Raw genomic sequence first — 18,790 nt, 5'->3', positions numbered from 1 at the left:
GTGCGCAATCCTGGCGGCCACGGATTGGTTGATGGAGGGAGGCGGGGTCTGATGAAAAGTGTTGAGGCGGAGTTAATGCCCCGGTTTTGCAGTTAGAGCGCCCAATGGGGCGGGGCTGCTAGGAAACCGGAAGTAACTGCACCACGACTCTCGTAGCAATTCCGGTGAATCCGGGGTTGGAGTCCCCACCTAGTTGGAGGGATCTGCGGCGGAGAATCCGAGCCTACTGAGTGAGAGCGGTCCTGGAACGAGGTTTACAGTCCCTGTCCTGTCGATGACTGTCCACAACTTATACCTATTTGACCGGAATGGAGTGTGTCTGCACTACAGCGAGTGGCACCGCAAGAAGCAAGCGGGGATCCCCAAGGAGGAGGTGATGAGAGGGCCCCGGCTGCAGTCCGGGTGACCTCGCACCTCCAAACGTACATAGTCCCAGCCCAACCCCTCTTCTCCAAATCCTGGCTGATTCTCAACCTCCACCTGGTCTCTTCCGACAACCAATACCTAACTCTATCCCTCTCCCTCTAGGAGTACAAGCTGATGTACGGAATGCTATTCTCTATCCGTTCGTTTGTCAGCAAGATGTCCCCGCTAGACATGTACGCCGTGAGAAGAAGGAGGGCTAGTCTTGGGAATTTGGGGGCAGAGGGGATTACTTTGTAGAATGAAAGGGAGATTGGCTCCCAAAGCGGGGAGGAGAAATTAGAGAAGCTTAGAACAAGAATGTTGAAGTTTGCAGGAAGGGGAGTAGGGAAGTGGTGAGGTGGTGAAGAGGTTGGAAGTGGGGGCTAAACTGAGGGGTGGAGATGGGAGGTGTCTACTCAACTAGATTCCTACAAACTATATGCTTAAACAAGAGGGAGTCGACTTTGAAGAATCAGAAGTATTTCTGCCATCTTTAACACCCTCCTCATCTCTGCAGGAAGGACGGCTTCCTGGCCTTCCAAACTAGCCGTTACAAACTCCATTACTACGAGACGCCCACTGGGATCAAGGTTGTCATGAATACTGACTTAGGCGTGGGATCCATTCGAGATGTGCTGCACCACATCTACAGCGCGGTCAGTGTCCCCTTGAGGGATCCGTTCATCAGAACCCCTTAATAGCCATAGACAGAAACCCCCCAAAATCCCTCAAGTTTCCAGCCCTAATCCTACTGTGTTGAACCTCTGTTGAATTTAAGAGTTTTCTCAGAGGTCTTTAGATCCTTAGACATCCTTAGACAGTTTCTCTTAAGGGAGGGCTTGCCTCCCAGTCTTGGTTCCTTGTGAGTTCATACACCCTTGAGGTTATATTACATTGGGGGTTGAAAATTAGAAATGTCCAGAAAGCCAGGATTTCACACTGTCTTTCTCCACAGCTGTACGTGGAGCTGGTGGTGAAGAATCCCCTATGCCCATTGGGCCAAACTGTGCAAAGTGAACTTTTCCGCTCCCGGCTGGACTCTTACGTCCGCTCTCTGCCGTTCTTCTCTGCCCGAGCGGGTTGAAGCGCGCTACTTAATTCCTCAGGAGAATCTGAACTGCCTGGGGCCCTTCCTAACTTGTGGCCCCCGCTGTAAGCCCCTCTGTCTACCCTCCTCGAAAGCGAAAGCCCGTCCTCCATCCTGTCCCCTCCTCTTCACAATGAAGCCCACAGGAGTCCCTATATCTCCAACCCGTTCTCTTTCCAGTTTTTAACCCTTATATGACTCCACAAGAAGCCCAGAATAAACTTTTTGTCACCTTCTGCAGCCTGAGCATGTCTATTTGAGTGGGCCCGCCTGGTCCTGCCCCAGACAAAAGCAGAAACTAGGGCGGCTGTACCCATCAAGCCTGCAAAGAGGTTTTGCCCAAGGAATATTCAATAGCCGCACCGTTGACACTTTGAGCTGGAAATTCTTTTTTGTACTTTGTAGGATTTTAGCGGCAACCCTTTTTGCTAAAGGGTACTAGTAGTGGTACATCCTTCCTCACCCCCAGTCGTGACAATCAGAGTGTCTCCAAACCTTGTCACATGTTTCTTGGGGGACATATTCCTCCCAACAAAGAACCACTGAGTAGAGGGAAGGCTGACATGCGTCGGGTCCAGAAAGTGTGGCAACTACGCGCCTAGGATGGATCTCTCTTCTGAGCACACTAAATAATCAAGTCACTGAGCCTTCAGTAGGCGGGGCTCATGCAGATGTGCCCCTGGTCTGGCTGGGAGGCGGGCGGTTCTATGCAGACGAGGGGGCGGTGCCTGCATGTTGATAAGCTGGGCCGGCTGCCGACGCGGCTGGGAGCCCCAGTAGGTCCCGCTGCGGTTCCGGCTAAAGTGGCATCCCTCTCCCGCCACCCTTTGTCCCTGGGTCCCTACCTTCTGAGGATCGCCCTTGATCTTACCCTCATCCATTTCCTATTCCCTGAACAGCTCCCCCCGTATCTGAATATCTCCACTCCTGGAGCCCCCAGCGTTTCTCCCTTCCCGCCGCAAACCCCACGACCTCCAGCAGCCCGCCCCCGCGGGCCCTATCTGCCAGGCGGCTCCCGCCGCAGCCTCCTCAGCCTTCCCGCTCTCCCAGGGATCGCCCTATTACAACCCCAGGTGTCCGCGCTGGGGTGTCCCTGCTTCTTCCTCCTGTCCCCTCAGAGCCCCCTCCCTCGCCCTGGCCAGCCGGCATGCAGGTGTCTATCGCGTGTACCGAACAGAACCTTCGCAGCCGAAGCAGTGAGGACCGTCTGTGTGGACCCCGGCCGGGCCCTGGGGGCGGTAATGGAGGGCCAGTCGGCGGGGGGCATGGGAATCCTCCGGGGGGTGGCGGGTCCGGCCTTAAGGCCCGAGCCGCTCTGGTTCCCCGACCTCCAGCGCCCGCTGGGGCCCTGCGCGAAAGCACCGGCCGAAGCACTGGCATGAAATACAGGTATGGGGTGGCCGGGCAGCCTGCCCATTTGCTCCCGGTTCGGGACCCCTGAGGCGTCCTTGGGATGGCCGCCAAAACCCTTTCAAACTTTGGTAAAAATGTTCCTTCCGGTCACCGGCACTCTCTTACTTGGTCCTTCTCTTGTTCTCCATCAATACTCTTAACAGGATCAAGTTTAGCAAGGTTGAGTCCTGTCAAACCCAGGGGATGCTCCTGAGTTTCCCTCCTTACCCCTAGGAAGGTTGTGGATACACGGACCTCCAGGCTGCGCCCCCCTCCAATAGTGTCCTTGGGTCGGTGTCCTGGGGAGAGGAGGGAGGGAAACGACTTCTCACTCTGGCCTGCTCTGAGTGTCTGACCCAGATATTGCCCCCACCAGCCCCGAGAGCTGGGTTTCTTTTGACCTCTCAGGGGTCAGGAAGGGGAGGGGACTGGGGCCGGTGGGAAGTAAGGACTACTATCTTAAGTCTCAGGATAAAGGACTGGTCTGGATGGAGGGCGGGCTTAAATTTGACATTATCTTAGAGAACTGAGAGACAGGGGCTCCTGATTGGTAGTAAGTAGAGGTCACTAATCTGACCTGGCTTTGACACCTGAGTAATCTCATACCCTCCATGTGTCTGTCCCAATTGGGAAATTGAGCTGATTACCTGGATGGGACCCCTTGGGAGGAGAAGTGGGCTCACTGGTTAGGAGATAGTCTCCACAAGACAATGGGAGCTGAGAGATGGAGAGGGGAAGAGGCTTTCATGTCACATTCCCTGCCAGGTCTCCTGTTATGTCTTTGTGGGTATAGCCAGAGACCCTGGACTGAGTACCTGAACTTGACTTGGTTTACCTCTGCCATCCTGGAGTCAACCTAAGCATGCCATTCTCTGAAGGGTCTGTACTCACCACAATATCCACATTCCCTGAAACCCCCTACTCCACACATCCCACAGATTATTCAAATACAGGCAAGAACTCACCCAGAAGAAAGACAAACCAGACAGCACATCTTCAATGCGATAAGAGGGAATAGAGGCATCCAGCCATTTATTTGTTCACTTGTTCTTTTAATAATATTCTTAGGGAATCTGCTATGGTAAGTACTGCCCAATCCTATAGGCCTACTGAGTCGTTTCTTTGGACTGAGACACCTTGAGGGCTTCTCAGTCTAGAAGGAAAGGAGCTGGGGGCTGATAACCTAGGTTCATAATGGAAGAGCCAGCCTTTCCTTCTGCTTCTGTATCCTACAGGAATCTAGGAAAGTCTGGTCTTCGAGTGTCCTGTCTTGGCCTGGGTGAGTCAGAACGGGAATTAAGGGAAGGGGGCATTCTTTCATGGTCCACTTGCCACAGTTCTCATGTATCTGGCTTCTCTCCTGCAGGTACCTGGGTCACATTTGGTTCTCAGATCTCAGATGAGGTATAAGTGATGGAACCTAGAAGCAGGGTGGGGTGGTGGTAAGGAAATCAGAAAAAGGGACCTGGAAAGGGGTTTGAACAGCAAGCATGGGGAAGGAGGGATCTGAGGCTGGAGACTGCAGAAAAGGGAAAGAATATAGAAATAAGGAATGAGGTGCCACGGGTTGGAGTATAGCAAGGGAAGTTACTGAGGGGCAATGGGTGATCTTCAACTCTATCTCTCACCTTCTAGACAGCAGAAGATGTGCTGACAATTGCCTATGAGCATGGTATAAACCTGTTTGACACCGCTGAAGTGTATGCAGCAGGAAAGTAAGGACTGGGGAGAAAGAACTAAGTTACACTTGGAAGGCTGAGGGAACATCAGGGCTTCTTATTTCCCACTAAAGAACTCTGGGATTTCTGGGGAAACTAAGGTCCAGCCTTTCAGGACATGGGTCCCCAAAGCATTATAGGAGTTATAGTCCCAGCATCCATCCCTCTCTAGCTTACAGGCCAGTAGGCATACTGTGTAAGTCACATTAAATAAAACTAACAAATAAAAAAAATTATCTTGAAGGAAAAAAAAAAACCTAACAGCTGGGTGCAGTGGCACAACCCTGTAATCCCAGCAATTCAGGAGACTGAGGCAAGAGGATCCCAAGTTTGAGGCCAGCCTCAGCAACTTAGCAAGACTCTGTCTCAAAATAAAAAATGAATGAGAATGTAGCTCAGTGGTAAAGTGTCCCTGGGTTTTACCAGTAACAAACAAACAAATAAACAAAACCCCAACAAACATATCTTGAGTATCATTATGTACAACTACATATGAACTACAAAGTTGTATTTTCATCAGGCCAAATAATATACCTGTGGCTTCTCATTAGGAATAGCCAAAACCTAGAATGCCTATTCTGCCTCTTCTCCATCTTGCAGACACTTCTGCTCATCTTTAAGACTTAGCCTAAATGTCAGTTTCTCTAAGAAGCTTTTATCCAACTCCCCAAAATTGGTCACCATCCCCTATAAGCTTACTGCCTTCTGACACAATTAATTACTGGTTTAACTAGCTATATTTGCTGCTTATATCAGAGGCTTTTCCCTCCATGGAACTTGTCTTGCTCTTCCACAAATCCCTCCACAGAGCCTAGCACAGAGCATTATTCTGCTATAAAATCAACATGTTCTCAAAAAGTGCACAGTGTAATCCCAGCAGTTTGAAGGCCATGGCAGGAGGATGGAAAATTCAAAGCTAGCCTCAGCAACTTAGTGAGGCCCTAAGCAACTCAGTGAGACCTTGTCTCTAAATAAAATACACATACAAAAAAAGGGCTGGGGATGTTGCTCAGTGGTTATGGGCCCTTGGATTCAATTCCCATTAAAAAAAAAAAGTACACAGTGGGCCAGATATATAGCTCAGTGGTAAAGTATTTGCTAGCACACATGAAGCTCTGGGTTCCATCCCCAAGGCCAGCCTCAGCAACTTAGCAAGACCCTGTCTCAAAATTTAAAAAATGAATGAGAATGTAACTCAGTGGTAAAGTGTTACCAGTAACAAACAACATTGACAAAATGTGTATGGTCTAAGTGGTTACAACAAAAAACACAGGAAATCAAACAATAGTAAAACATTTCAGTAAGAGTTCACCATATTGCACTGTTCGTAACCTGTCGACCTGGTTGTAGCTGGCAGATTCCATTCCAGTGCCACAACATCTCCAGCAATACATTACTGACCAGTGGCTTTCAGTTTCAGGTCTTGGAGTGTTTTATGAGGCACTGTGGGTTAAAAAAAAAAAAGAAGACGAAGAAAAGAAAAGAAAAGAAAGAAAGAAAAAGAGTTCACCATAACAATTTAAGACTTGGGCTGGGGTTGTGGCTCAGTGGTAGAGCATTTGCCTCGCATGTGCAAGGCCCTGTGTTTGATCCTCAGCAGCACATAAAAATAAATAAATAAGATAAAGGTATTATGTACAACTACAACTAAAACATATTTTTTTAAAAAAAGCAACTTAAGAGTTGTCACAAGTTAGCTCATAATTATGTGCTAAAGAATTGTGTAACCAATTCAAATGAAGCTAACAAGAAGGACTGATCCATAGACTGTGGCCATCACAGCACATTCTATGAATGAGGCAGAATCTGAACTGAGCTTAGAATGGTGGGAAGTTCTGAGAAGGGGGAAGGCAACCCAGATGGTTGAAACCAGACAAGGCAGTGTTCTCCCTAATTCTACCAGTCTGTTCCTGTTCCCTCATCCTATTCTATTCCTTTAGCAACCCACAATAGGGCTTGATACATAGTTGATACACAAGAGGTATTTGTTGAATTAATAAATGAATATTGTATGACTATACCCCTAGCTCCAGAAGTCACTCTTATTTAGTCCAAAATGAAGTTAAGAATCCAAATGGGCTTCTGTTTTTTTGCTTTACAAAAGAGCAAAAGGTGGGGAGGAGGGGAAAGAATTGATCCACCTTGGAGAGATCAGTGTCTTTGCATTGTTTTTCTTCCAGGGCTGAAAGAACCCTAGGTAACATCCTCAAGCACAAAGGATGGAGGTGAGACCATGTTTTGGAGGGTTTCTGGGGACATGATCATCCAAACATCCTTTACTTTTTGCTTCTCCCATTTCTCTTTTGCCAGGAGATCAAGCTATGTCATCACCACCAAGATTTTTTGGGGAGGACAGTAAGTGACTATTCCACTGTGACTGGGGAGAAGTGTATGGGCAGGGGGTGAGGACTGCTGTCCCATACTTGCTATTGTAGGTCCCCGTCCTGCCTGTGAGGACTCATGCAACCCTCATGGCTCCAGGTCAACCCTGGGCCCCTATCTTTGTCACACCTCTTCTTTGACTTACCTTTTTCCTATAGGGCAGAAACTGAACGAGGCTTAAGTCGCAAACACATCATTGAAGGTGAGAGTTAGAGACTGGGGAAACTCAAGTGGATGGGCATAGAAATCAGAGGAGTTGGGAACATTTTCGAAAGCTTTGAATTGGAGGCTTTAGGTGGCCATGGCAATGGGGTAGTCAGAATTCATAGGAAACAGAAACTGAGGAACTTACCGTTTTCTCCTCACCCCCACCTAAGGCTTGCGAGGATCCCTGGAACGCCTCCAGCTGGAATATGTGGATATCGTCTTCGCCAATCGCTCAGACCCTAACAGTCCTATGGAGGGTAAAAGTAGCACTCCCAAACCTGATAGCCCTTCAAAACTGGGCACTTCCTTAAACCCTCAAGAAGCTAGCCCCAGCTCAGAAGACCTCCCACACTCCACAGCAGAAGCTTAGACTCCAGGACTTGGACAGGAGGGAGGTGGAGAATAGATATACCTTTTTGGCTGCATGGAGATACCTGGGGGGATCTTGGTGGGGCAGGCAGAGGTCTGCAGATCTGGTAGATTCTAGAGGTCTAGCAGTGAAGCTCTTCCTTTCCTGTGTGCCTAGAGATTGTTCGAGCTATGACCTACGTCATCAACCAAGGGCTGGCCCTATATTGGGGGACATCCCGATGGGGGGCTGCAGAAATCATGGTGAGTCTGTGACCCCACATCCCCCATCCCAAAACTGGTTCCCACTTTTCACATGGCTACTCCAGACTCCACTGCACTGGAGGAGGAAGTGAGGAAGAAAATGGAAAGAGTGTTCTGACTCCCATGTCCTCTCCACCTCACCCAGGAAGCCTACTCCATGGCCAGACAGTTTAATCTGATTCCTCCGGTGTGTGAACAAGTGGAGCACCACCTATTTCAGAGGGAGAAAGTAGAGATGCAGCTGCCTGAGCTCTATCACAAGATTGGTGTGCAGCCCCACATCCCTGCCTTTCACTCAGCCTCACTTGTGGCCTAGGTCCCTTTCCCATACCTAGTCCTCTTGCTCTTAGGTGTTGGTTCAGTCACTTGGTCTCCTCTGGCCTGTGGTCTCATTACTAGCAAGTATGATGGGCGACTCCCAGATACCTGCAGGGCCAGCATCAAGGTGAGATCTGAGATGGTGGAACTGGGGCCATCTGGCATGCTATGTGTGGTGGTAAAGTCTTTTGCTGATACTCCTTTTCTTCCAGGGCTACCAGTGGCTCAAGGACAAAGTACAGAGTGAGGATGGCAAGAAACAACAAGCCAAAGCCATGGACCTTCTGCCCATTGCTCACCAGCTGGGCTGCACTGTGGCCCAGCTTGCTATTGGTGAGACACTGCCAGTCCTGGACCCCTGTCTTCTCTTGAAACTTCACAAACCTACCCTAAGACTGGTTTGTCGCTAGGAATTACCCTCTTCTTCAGAAATAACACTGAAACCTGTGTGCTCACTCATCCCCATCAGTTCTCTTGTTTTTGTTTTTTCCTCCTCTGGCTCCAGCCTGGTGTCTCCGCAGTGAGGGTGTCAGCTCAGTTTTGCTGGGGGTGTCCAGTGAAGAGCAGCTGATAGAACACCTGGGCTCCCTACAGGTGAGTTTGGAGACTCAGTGGCAAGGTTCATCTCTGTCCCCTTCCCCAGGAGTCAAAGCTACACAGTCCAACCCAGAATAGCCCGATGAGGTTAACCACTACAAAGTCCTCACTTTGCAGGTGAGAGGTCCAAGATGACAAAGTGCGGCAGGGTCACAGCTGTGACTTGCTTTTTGCTAATGGTCCCTACAGTGGTGCTTCCTCCGGTCTCTGAACCTCTTGACTTTCCTCAATACCCGGGATATACCGCCTTGTCCAACACCCCATTCTCCTCCAGGTGCTGAGCCAGCTTACACCGCAGATGGTGATGGAGATAGACGGGCTCCTGGGGAACAAATCACATTCCAAGAAATAGTCCCTGGGGAGCGCAGAGACTCAACCTGATGCCGCTGCACCCGCCCAAGAATCGCATCTCCGCAGCCGCCCCTTCACTCCACCCCTGTATCCCTCCACCCAGCGGCCAGAACCAGGGTAGCCCCGCCCACTACAAATTCTGGCTTAAGTAGCGATGCGCATGAACAAAGCCATATCCCTCCGCAGTGGGGCTTGAGAGAAAAAGTAATCCGCCCACCCCGTGCTGCGTCCTTTTTAGGCCTTCTTCCTAATCCTGGGCATGAGCTATGGGCGTACACTCTCTGCCGTTTGGTCTCGCTTCTTTCTCTCTTCTCCCTTGTGCCGGGGCCCAGAAAAAACACGGCAGATGCAAGAACATGCAGAGTACCTCAAAAGTGACCCTTGAAATGTCATCAAGGGGTAAGGACCTAATAAGTGAGTTATAATGTTATCTGGGACATAGGAAATGTGGTTTCACGATATTCCACACAAAGGCAGCCAGGCTGGTCCTGGCTGGAAGAAAATGAAAATGTCTGGGAAACCAGAACTCTACCTCCCAACTCGGAGGTGCAAGACTTCAATCTAGAACTACTGTAATACCTTGTTCTTGCAGAGAGGGGCCAGAGTGGGGGAAAACAGTGACAGCACCGGCAAAAGCAGAGGGAAATTTGATAGCAGATGTACAGTGTGATCTGGCCAAAATTGCCCAGGTGGCTCTTGGAAAACAAAGTTGGGTGGTGCTTTTGCATTAATGATAGTCTTTGGGCAGAGAGATGGGGCTGACAAAGACCTGGGAACAAATTTTTGAGCCTTGAGCTGGACTTCCTATCTGCCAGTAGAGGACTGCTGTCTTCGTCCTGCAATAACCCTAAAGCAATAATGATGGCCCGTCTTCTGTAAGATTTCCCAGGGAACTGTAAATAAAATTTCAGCTTGATCCTCACAGCGTCTGAAATTGCAGGGGATGGAGGGTAAGGTTTTAGCCTCACATACATGGTCCTCTTGCCCCCTGTCATTAGAAAACTCTCAGCACCAGTTTTCTCTTCATTCGCTCAATGACGCAGGCACGGGGCTCCTGGTCACTGCTAATGAAGGACTTAGGCTCTAGGTACCCCAGGCATGGGTCTTATTCCTTCCTTTTTTAGCGCCTAGTGATCTGGCTTCCTAGTTTTGTTGCTCCTCTGGTTGGTTATTCATCCAGAATGAAAGTCAGTTGCCTGACACTCTTGCCCTTTTTGTGTTTTTAAAGTTTTATTAGTTATACTTCTTACTTGACTTGTACTTCTTCTTTCTCTCTCACCCCGTACCCACACATCTAAAGAACTGTAAGAGTAGTTTTCTCATTGCTAAGTAAAAGACTGTTCTGAAGTAGAGGCTTCAAGATTTAGAAGAAGAGCCGCACAGTGGTGGCACACATCTGTAATCCCAGCAGCTCAGGAGGCTAAGACAGAAGGATCTTGAGTTCAAAGCCAGTCTCAGCAATGAGGAGGGGCTAAGCAACCCAGTGAGACCCTGTCTCTAATAAAATACAAAATTGGGCTGGGGATGTGGCAACCCTAAATTCAATCCCTGGTACCCCCCACCCCTCAAAAAAAAAAAAAAGATTTAGTGGAAGAGAGGTCAAGTGCAGAGAGAGGGAAAGAAGTGTGTGAGGGGGGTGTATTTGTGTATCTTTGTACTGTGTATTGATCTCAGGAGTGCTTTACCAGTGAATTACATCTCCAGTCATTTTTATCTTTTATTTTGAGACAGGGTCTTTCTAAATTGCTAAGGTTGACCTTGAACTTGAGATCTTTCTGCCTCAGTCTCCTGAGTTGCTGGGATAATGGAAGAGTTATCATTTTAAAAGGAAAAAGAAAGAAAGAAAGAAAGAAAGAAAGAAAGAAAGAAAGAAAAACAGTGATGTGAGAGTAAAAGAAAAGCAGAATCAAATGGTGTGATGTCAGATACTGCTCCTATTTTCTTCCCCAAAGGACTCTGATTTCCTGGAGACAGAAAGTGGGTGGAAAGTTACAACCCTCAAAGATCACAAGGCAGAGGAGGATGAGATCTGCCTTCCTTAAATACAACCTCACCATCTCCCTTCTATCCCCCTTCATCCTGCCTTGATCCTGAAGCTGGGAGCACAGAGTAAAACCTATTTCCAAAAGAGAGAACACAGGAGCATGCCATTTACTGGATTAGCAACCAACAAGATCAACTAATTAATACTTACATCCACCCCTATCATCTCCCACTCATTTTGGAAGACTGTGGAGGAAACAAAGAAGTAAAATGTATGACTAAACTATGATTAGTTCTTCTGTAACAAACACACAAGAATTTATCAATTCAAAATAGTATTCTCCTTAAATAGTTCTCTTGGAGAGTTATGCATTTCTTGTAATGTTGCCTACCCCATTACTGAATACATTTTAAAACTCCTCTTAGAATTGCCTTCAGAGGCAGTTTAGAAGCCCCTTGGGAGGGGGGAACACCAAAAATAAAAACCTTCCTTTACTGTCATACCTCCTATGTATATAAACATTAGCCATATTTCTCACCCACCTTATTCATGAATTTAACAAGTATTTGTTTATTGAGTTCTGCTATAGTATGGCACAGGGATATAGTGGTGAACAAAACCAGACTCAGAACAACCGCTGTGCAGTTTACTGATGGGAGAGAGAAACAACCAAATGACCACCAACCAAATACAAACTTCAGTTGTCCAAAGTCCAGAGGGGGAAAAGAGGGGAGGGATGAGGGGAATAGCATACACAAAGGCCTTTTGAAGAAGGGAACTTGAAAGCTGTGTTAGCTTTTCGTTGCTTTGACAAAATGCCTGATTAAACAACTTAAAGGGAGGAAAGATATTTTGGCTCATGGTTTCAGACTTTTCAGTCCATGGTCACTTGGCCCCTTGTTTTTGGACCTATGGTGAGGCAAAATATCATGATGAAAGCATACTGGAGAGGAAACTCTCATCTCATGGTGGTCAGGAAGCAGAGGAAAAGGAAGGGTCCAGATCCCAATATCCCCTTCAATGCCCCAGTGACCCTAACTTCCTGTTATAAGGCCCCACCTCTAAAGATTGTACCCTGATAGCACCTCCAGCTGAGGACCAAGCCCTTCAACACATGAGCTGTTCTTTGGGTGACAATTTAAGATTGAAACCATAACACAAGTCAAAGGTTTCCACAGCAAAGGTTTCTGAGGCAGGAACAGAAGAAAAATGTGAGGCATGGGTGGAGTTGGAACACACAGAGCAGTACAGAGCGCTTTAGAATATCTTTATCCTAAGGACAGCAGAAAACCTTTATATCAGTTATCTTTTGACACACAACAAATCACTCCAAAATTTAGTGGCTTAAAAAGTTATTTTTTTTTCCATGATTCTGTGGGTTAGCTGGGAGTTCCTTTCTGTTTTCACCTGAGTTTGTTCATGAGGCTGTGTTCAACTGGCTGGTTAACAGCAGAATTCCAAGATGGACTCATTAGCATGTCTCATAGTTAGCACTGACTCTTGGTTGGGGCACCTCTGTTCTCCTCCACGTGGCCTCATCCACCAGTGGTCTAGCCTTACTTCCTTGCATGGTCTCAGGGCAGCCTCCAAGGAGACAAAGACATAAGCTGCAAGACCTCCGAAAGACTAGACCCAGAATGCACATATCACTTCTGCCACATCCTATTAGTTAAGGCTGATCACAAAGCCAGCCCAGATTCAAAGTATAAGGAAATAGACCCCAATTTTTGATAGAGAAGCGGCAAAGCTGTGTTGCAAAGGAAATGGGGGACATTGAACTATCACATTAAAAGATTTTTAACAGGAATGGAAGGACTATGTGGTAGGACATGATTGAGTCTGACATTTGTAAATATCTAAAAGCCTACAGAGGCCAGAGTGTTTGTGGATAGACTGATTAGATGGTTTTGTTAAGGTCTAAGCAAGAGATGATGGCATGGGATGGGAATGGGAAAGACGGTAGAATGAATCAGACATAATTTTCCTATGTTCTTTGATGAACAGTGTAACTCTACACCATGTACAACCACAAGAATGGGAAATTATACTCCATGTATATATAATATGTTAAATTATATGGTGGGGAGGAGGTGGCAATTAATAAGTAAATGGATTAGAGAGATGAATTTAAAGCAGCAAAATGACCCAAGCTTGGCAATGGGTCAATAAAAGAAGGTAAGGGAAAAGGAGGTGTCAAGGGTAACACCTTGGTTTTTGGAGTTGGGTCAAGGAAGGGTTGGGAAACACTAGAAGTACTAGCTTGATTAGGGAGATAATTACTTTGTTTTTTGTTTGTTGTTTAATTTTTGGTATGGGGATTGAACCCAGAGGCACTCTACCACTGAGCTAAATCCTCAGTCCTTTTAATTTTTTATTTTTGGTACCAGGGATTGAGCCACATCACCAGCCCTATTTTGTATTTTATTTAGAGTGCCTCACTTTTGCTGAGGCTGGCTTTGAACTTGAAATTCTCCTGCCTCAGCTTCCCCAGCCACTGGGATTATAGGCATGCACCACCGTGCCCTCCAAGTCCTTTTAATTTTGAGACAGGGTCTCATTAAGTTGATGAAACTGACCTTAGACTTGTGACCTCTCATCCCAGTCTCCCAGGTCGCTAGGTTTACAGGCCACCACACCTAGCTATCAGTCTAAATTAAAGATAAACAAGAAAGGCTGTGGAGCTAGCAATGGGATACATAAATCTGGAGCTTGGTCCATTGGCTGTCAAAAAAATTGGGAACATTCATATAATAAAATCTACCTTAAAAGACTAAGATCTGGGGGGAGGGAGGAGTGGAGGTTCACCAGATTGGACAGGGGAAATGGGGGGAAGGGAGAGGGGATGAGAATGGGAAAGATAGTAGAATGAGACATAATTTTCCCATGTTCATAGATCAATACATGAACAGTGTAACTCCACACCATGTACAACCACAAGAATGGGAAGTTATACTCCATTTATGTAGGAAATGTTAAAATACATTCTGTCATGTATAACTAAAAGAACAAATAAAAAATACAAGAAACTAAAATGAAAAAAAGACTAAGATTTATCACCAGTTGAAGATATTTAAAAACGTGAGGCACACCTTTGCAAAGGGTAGTTCCAAAATGTTTTGAATTATGATAGCATAACTGGAATAAGTAGACAGGTTCCAAGTGACCATGAAGACAAAAAACTCCAAAGTTCTGAAATGTTTGCTTAAAAATAATGGTATACCTCCTCACAAGACTGTCTTCTAGGTTTAAACAACTTAATGAAAAAATAAAACCAGCTCTACATTGTAATAAGCCAATAAATACCCTGGGTGGAAAGAAGCCCATCTTATATTAACCAAATATAAGATGCATGTTGAAAATATCTGGTATTGAGAAGTGAATATAGGCAGGGAGCACACGATGACAATAATAATAGCTAATGTCAGGTGCAGTAGCATAGCCTGTAATCCCAGCAATTTGGGAGGTTGAAGCAGGAGGATCACAAGTTCAAGGCCAGCCTCAGCAACTTAGTGAGGACCTAATCAACTGAGCAAGACCCTATCTCAAAATAAAAATATAAAAAGGGCTGGGGATGGGGCTCCGTGGTAAAGTGTCCCTGGATTCAATCCTCAAGGCAAAAAATAAATAAATAGCTAATACTTGGTATTTACTATGCAATAAGCACCATTTTAAGCCCCTATTTACACAAACTTTTCAGTCCTCACTATTGTTATCCACATTTTGTAGACAAGGAAATCAAGGCCCAGAGAGATTAAGTAACTTGCTCAAAGTGCTGCAAATGCTGGTGGAGGTTAGGGTTTGTACTCAAGCCAGTTGTTTAGAGGCTGAGTTATTACTCTCTCCAAGAGAACCTGGGAGATAGGTCAAGAGAGCAGTGTGAGGAGGCAGCTGAGTGTGGGTGCCACACAATGAAGGAAGTAGGTTGTGAGTACCATGTCCTGTTTACCTGGGAGGAAGTCAGCCTCCTGAGTCAGAAGTCATGTTGGATTGTTTTGCTAGAGCCATCACACTGTGTGGGTGTCCAAGCCTGGATACTCTGGAGGGTACAGATTCCCAGCATTCCTAAGTCTTAAGGTCCTGGAATCTAGGTCCCTCTCTTAGGCTGAGAAGTGGGTTGAACAGTTTGGGGAGGATGAAATTTGAGAAATCAGTCTTAACAAGAACACAGGGAGGTCCTTTGAGGGCTGAGACACTGGGTTGCATCCATGCAGATATCCAGGAGCTCACTACAGATTGGCAGAACAGGCACTATGACTGGCTTAGTAAATCTCTTTGAGGAGACTCTTGAAAGAGTGAGCAACTTAAAAATAAGGCCGAGGGACCTTTGGTGCCAGTGACTTAAGGCAGGAGTGCAAGAAGGGGCCTGGGGATTTGCAAACAGTATAGTTAAAGAGTGTTGGCATTGTGCTGGAGGTGAAGAAGTTCCAGTAGGGGACAATGTAAGGTGTGCCCCCCAGGATAATCCCGACACCTCCTGGCCCTCCTCCCGAATTCCGCCAACGCTGGCATTCCAGGCCTCGCGCCTCCACCGCCCCTACGCGTGCCGCGGAAGGGAGTGGCCACACAGCCACCTGACGCCTCGAGGGCAGAACCTCACTATTAAAAGAGGCGAGAGGCCGCGGCGCGGGCCCCAGGACCGGACCCGGCCCACAAGAAGGTTCGCTTGCTCTGTCTTCGGATGAGTGAGCGGCACCCTAAAATCTGTGGCGGGTACGATGCAGCTCCTGGTGAGGGTGCCCTCTCTTCCCGAGCGAAGCGAGCTGGACTGCAATATCTGCTACCGGCCCTTCAACCTCGAGAGCCGCGCGCCCCGTCGCCTACCTGGCACCGTGCGCGCCCGCTGCGGCCACACGCTCTGCACCGCCTGCCTGCGCGAGCTGGCGGCGCGAGGCGACTGCAGCGGCGCGGCCGCGCGCGTGGTGCGCCTGCGCCGCGTCATCACGTGTCCTTTCTGCCGCGCGCCCTCCCCGCTTCCGCGTGGCGGCGTCACGGAGGTAGCTGTGGACCCAGACCTATGGTCACGACTGGAGGAAAAAGCGCGGGCTGCGCGAGAGCTAAATGAGGCCGGGAGCCTGGCCAAGGAAAGCGGCGAAGGAGAGGCAGACAACGAGGAAGAGGCGTGCGAGGAGGGGGCGGGCCCTAGAAGCGCGGGGTGGCGCGCTCTCCTGCGGCTCTGGGATAGGGTCCTGGCGCCCGCGCGCCGCTGGCGGCGTCCGCTGCCTAGCAACGGTGAGAGCAGATCCTGGGGGAACGCTAGGGTTCGGTTGCTTCCTTCTGCTACTAAATCTTCTTTCTCATAGTGCTCTACTGTCCAGAGATCAAGGACATTGCCCACGTGACCTGCTGCACGCTGTAACCGAGTAATCCGGAAGCTATGGCAGAAGAAAAGTGCGAGCTGCAGCCTCAGGCGTGCTTTAGTACAGGGGACTGATGTCAAGACTACCCCCTCCGATCCCGGTATTGGCACGTGATGGAGTTGAGCCAGGGCAGAAGGAAACGCCCTGGGAGATGTTGATGCTGAGCTGGGAGCCTCCTAGACAAACTCGCCCCCATCTACTGATTGCCAGCATTACATTTTCAGGCCCAGGGATGATATAAACAAAGTCTACATTACTGTGGGAAGAAAACAGACTGTTTTCTTAGCTGTGACTTTGGCTTTTGTCCAGGGCCGCTGTGATGTGTGGGAGCAACAGGTCCCATTTTAGCAGTTGTCAATGGTTTGAATATTTTAAAAAGATGGAATGAGAAAGAGGCTAATTTTTATGGCATGTTAATTTCACTTCTCTGGCATGTAAGGATGCTGGTATGCCTGTTGTCTCCCTACTCCTAGTTCTGTTCCAGAAATTACTGAGATGCCTCCCTGCCTATGATTAGGTCCTTGCTTCATTTCACAGTCTCTCTTCAGTCTGCTAGGGCAGGTATTCGAAGGGCCAGAGCACATCATATGAGACACCTAATTAGGGTTTATCAAGGGTAGCTCAGTGGTAGAGCGCTTGGCTCGCACGCGTGAGGCCCTGGGTTCGATCCTTAGGACCATATAAAAATAAAGATATTGTGTCCATCTACAACTAAAAACCTTTTTTTTAGAAGACGAAAGGAGAGTCATTTGGTAAAATCATCAAAATATAAACTTTTTATATTATCTGTATTTTTTATAGTCACAGGGACATCCTGGCACTAGTGAAAAAAGGCGCTTTTATAATTTTAAACTTGTGTCCTGTAATGAAAACCTTACCTATTGCATGCTGTGAATGCTATTTTATTACATACCTATAAATATCTTAAGAGTAGAGTCATGGTCAAAGACCAGCAGTGTTGGTGTCAGTGTGGAGCTTGTTGGAAGTGTAGAATCTCAAGATCCCAAATTTACTGAATTAGATTCTGATTCTGTGTGATCTGTGTGCATGAAAAGTTTAAGAAGTACTGGTCAAGATCCTAGACACTCTAAGATATCATCTGTGGACAGATGATTTAAAACACAATCCATATATTATCTTATTGAAAGGTCTAAATATCATTCTATTGCTGAAGAAGTTATTGTATTACTTTTTTTCTGAGTTAAAAATGTGAATTTAAGCTGGGTGTGGTGGTTCATACCTGTAATCCCAGCTACTCAGAGGCTGAGACTGAAGGATGGCAAACGCCATCTACTCCACCTCAAAAAAGTGACAAGTATGGATCCTGGTTGTTTAGCTTTGTCTCTAAGCTTTATTATTATTGACAAGTTGTGAAAGTATCCATTTATTTTTAGACTAGAAACTTTTTGTGTGCTACTAGGGATTGAACCAGGCACTCTACCCTTGAGGTACATCTCCATACATCTCCAACCCCCTCCCCCTTTTTATATATGTTGAGGCAGGGTCTCACTAAATTGCTGAGGCTGGCCTCCTCAGCCTCCTGAGTCACTGGAATTACAGGAATGCTCTACACCTGGGTAAATCTCCATGTTCTTGGATTTATTTTGCTTGTTTTGCAGAATTGGGGATTGAACCCAAGATACTTTACCTCTGAGCTACATCCCCAGCCCTTTATATTCTGACAGGATTTTGCTAAGTTGCTTAGGGCCTCAATTTGGGAATCCTCCTGCCTCAGCCTCTCCAGCAGCTGAGATTACAGGTATGTGCCACTGTGCTTGGCTTTTAAAAAATTTTTGATTTTGAGACGGTCTTGCCAAGTTACCAAGGGTGGCCTTGAACTTGTGATACTCGTTTCAGCCTCCTGAACTGCAGGGATTATAGGCATGCACACTACACCCAACTAAACATGTATTTGGCATTTTCCTGTTCTTAACTCTCAGTTTAAATGTTCCCTTTTTTGAGCGCTGTTTTCCCCATCCTTTGTAACATAATGGCTTTTTCCTTTTATTTTCTGATATTTCACATTTTATGGGTGTACTCTAAGTAGAAGCTACATGGGAGCCTTGACTAACTTGTGACTTTTATCTCCAGGGCCAAACACAGTATTCATGTACAGTAGATATTCAATAAATGTTTGTTGCATCTTTCTCATTTTTTTGAAATAGCCTTAGGAATAAAGGGTTTGGCCTTGCTCAGCTTCTGAAAGCTTCTGTTAGTGAACAATACATGCCAAGGTAGTGTCTTAGCAGTTCACATCTCTGACACTATTGCAGGTCTGACCCCTAATCCTTAAAAACAACAACAACAGAAGTATCTGTACTTCATATGAAATTGAACCTATGGAGCTGTAGTGACCTCTACTGACTTTTACGGGAACTAA

At 47.1% G+C, this 18,790-nt stretch overlaps 3 protein-coding genes and 1 non-coding gene across 5 annotated transcripts; all 4 read left to right on the top strand.

Annotated features, from left to right (window-relative positions):
- The first annotated feature begins 128 nt into the window (after nucleotides 1-128).
- Nucleotides 129-1,728, top strand: Trappc1 (trafficking protein particle complex subunit 1). Of its 2 annotated transcripts, XM_076870461.1 has the most exons (4): nucleotides 129-373; nucleotides 529-599; nucleotides 923-1,061; nucleotides 1,361-1,728. In XM_076870461.1, the coding sequence occupies exons 1-4, from the start codon at nucleotides 275-277 to the stop codon at nucleotides 1,487-1,489; spliced, it is 438 nt and encodes a 145-aa protein (XP_076726576.1). In that variant the 5' UTR covers nucleotides 129-274; the 3' UTR covers nucleotides 1,490-1,728. The 2 variants fall into 2 exon arrangements, with proteins under 2 accessions (XP_076726576.1, XP_076726577.1); XM_076870462.1 differs by lacking the exon at nucleotides 529-599.
- A 576-nt stretch (nucleotides 1,729-2,304) lies between these two features.
- On the top strand, nucleotides 2,305-10,003 carry Kcnab3 (potassium voltage-gated channel subfamily A regulatory beta subunit 3). Its single transcript, XM_076869841.1, has 14 exons — nucleotides 2,305-2,881; nucleotides 4,120-4,163; nucleotides 4,251-4,288; nucleotides 4,520-4,599; nucleotides 6,783-6,827; nucleotides 6,913-6,957; nucleotides 7,143-7,186; nucleotides 7,362-7,448; nucleotides 7,718-7,803; nucleotides 7,949-8,069; nucleotides 8,154-8,248; nucleotides 8,334-8,454; nucleotides 8,627-8,715; nucleotides 8,993-10,003. The coding sequence occupies exons 1-14, from the start codon at nucleotides 2,640-2,642 to the stop codon at nucleotides 9,068-9,070; spliced, it is 1,215 nt and encodes a 404-aa protein (XP_076725956.1). The 5' UTR covers nucleotides 2,305-2,639; the 3' UTR covers nucleotides 9,071-10,003.
- LOC143411094 (small nucleolar RNA SNORA54) lies at nucleotides 5,919-6,037 on the top strand. Its single transcript, XR_013092810.1, has one exon. It is a non-coding gene; the product is annotated as a small nucleolar RNA SNORA54 (small nucleolar RNA).
- Nucleotides 10,004-15,768: 5,765 nt separating the features above from the next.
- Rnf227 (ring finger protein 227) lies at nucleotides 15,769-18,561 on the top strand. Its single transcript, XM_076869843.1, has 2 exons — nucleotides 15,769-16,282; nucleotides 16,354-18,561. Exons 1-2 carry the CDS (start codon nucleotides 15,769-15,771, stop codon nucleotides 16,407-16,409), a joined length of 570 nt encoding a protein of 189 aa, XP_076725958.1. The 3' UTR covers nucleotides 16,410-18,561.
- Nucleotides 18,562-18,790: the final 229 nt, after the last annotated feature.

Source organism: Callospermophilus lateralis, chromosome 11 (assembly GCF_048772815.1).
Source record: "Callospermophilus lateralis isolate mCalLat2 chromosome 11, mCalLat2.hap1, whole genome shotgun sequence".
In the NCBI taxonomy this organism is placed as follows: Eukaryota; Metazoa; Chordata; class Mammalia; order Rodentia; family Sciuridae; genus Callospermophilus; species Callospermophilus lateralis.
This window is presented reverse-complemented; position numbering and strand designations above follow the sequence as displayed.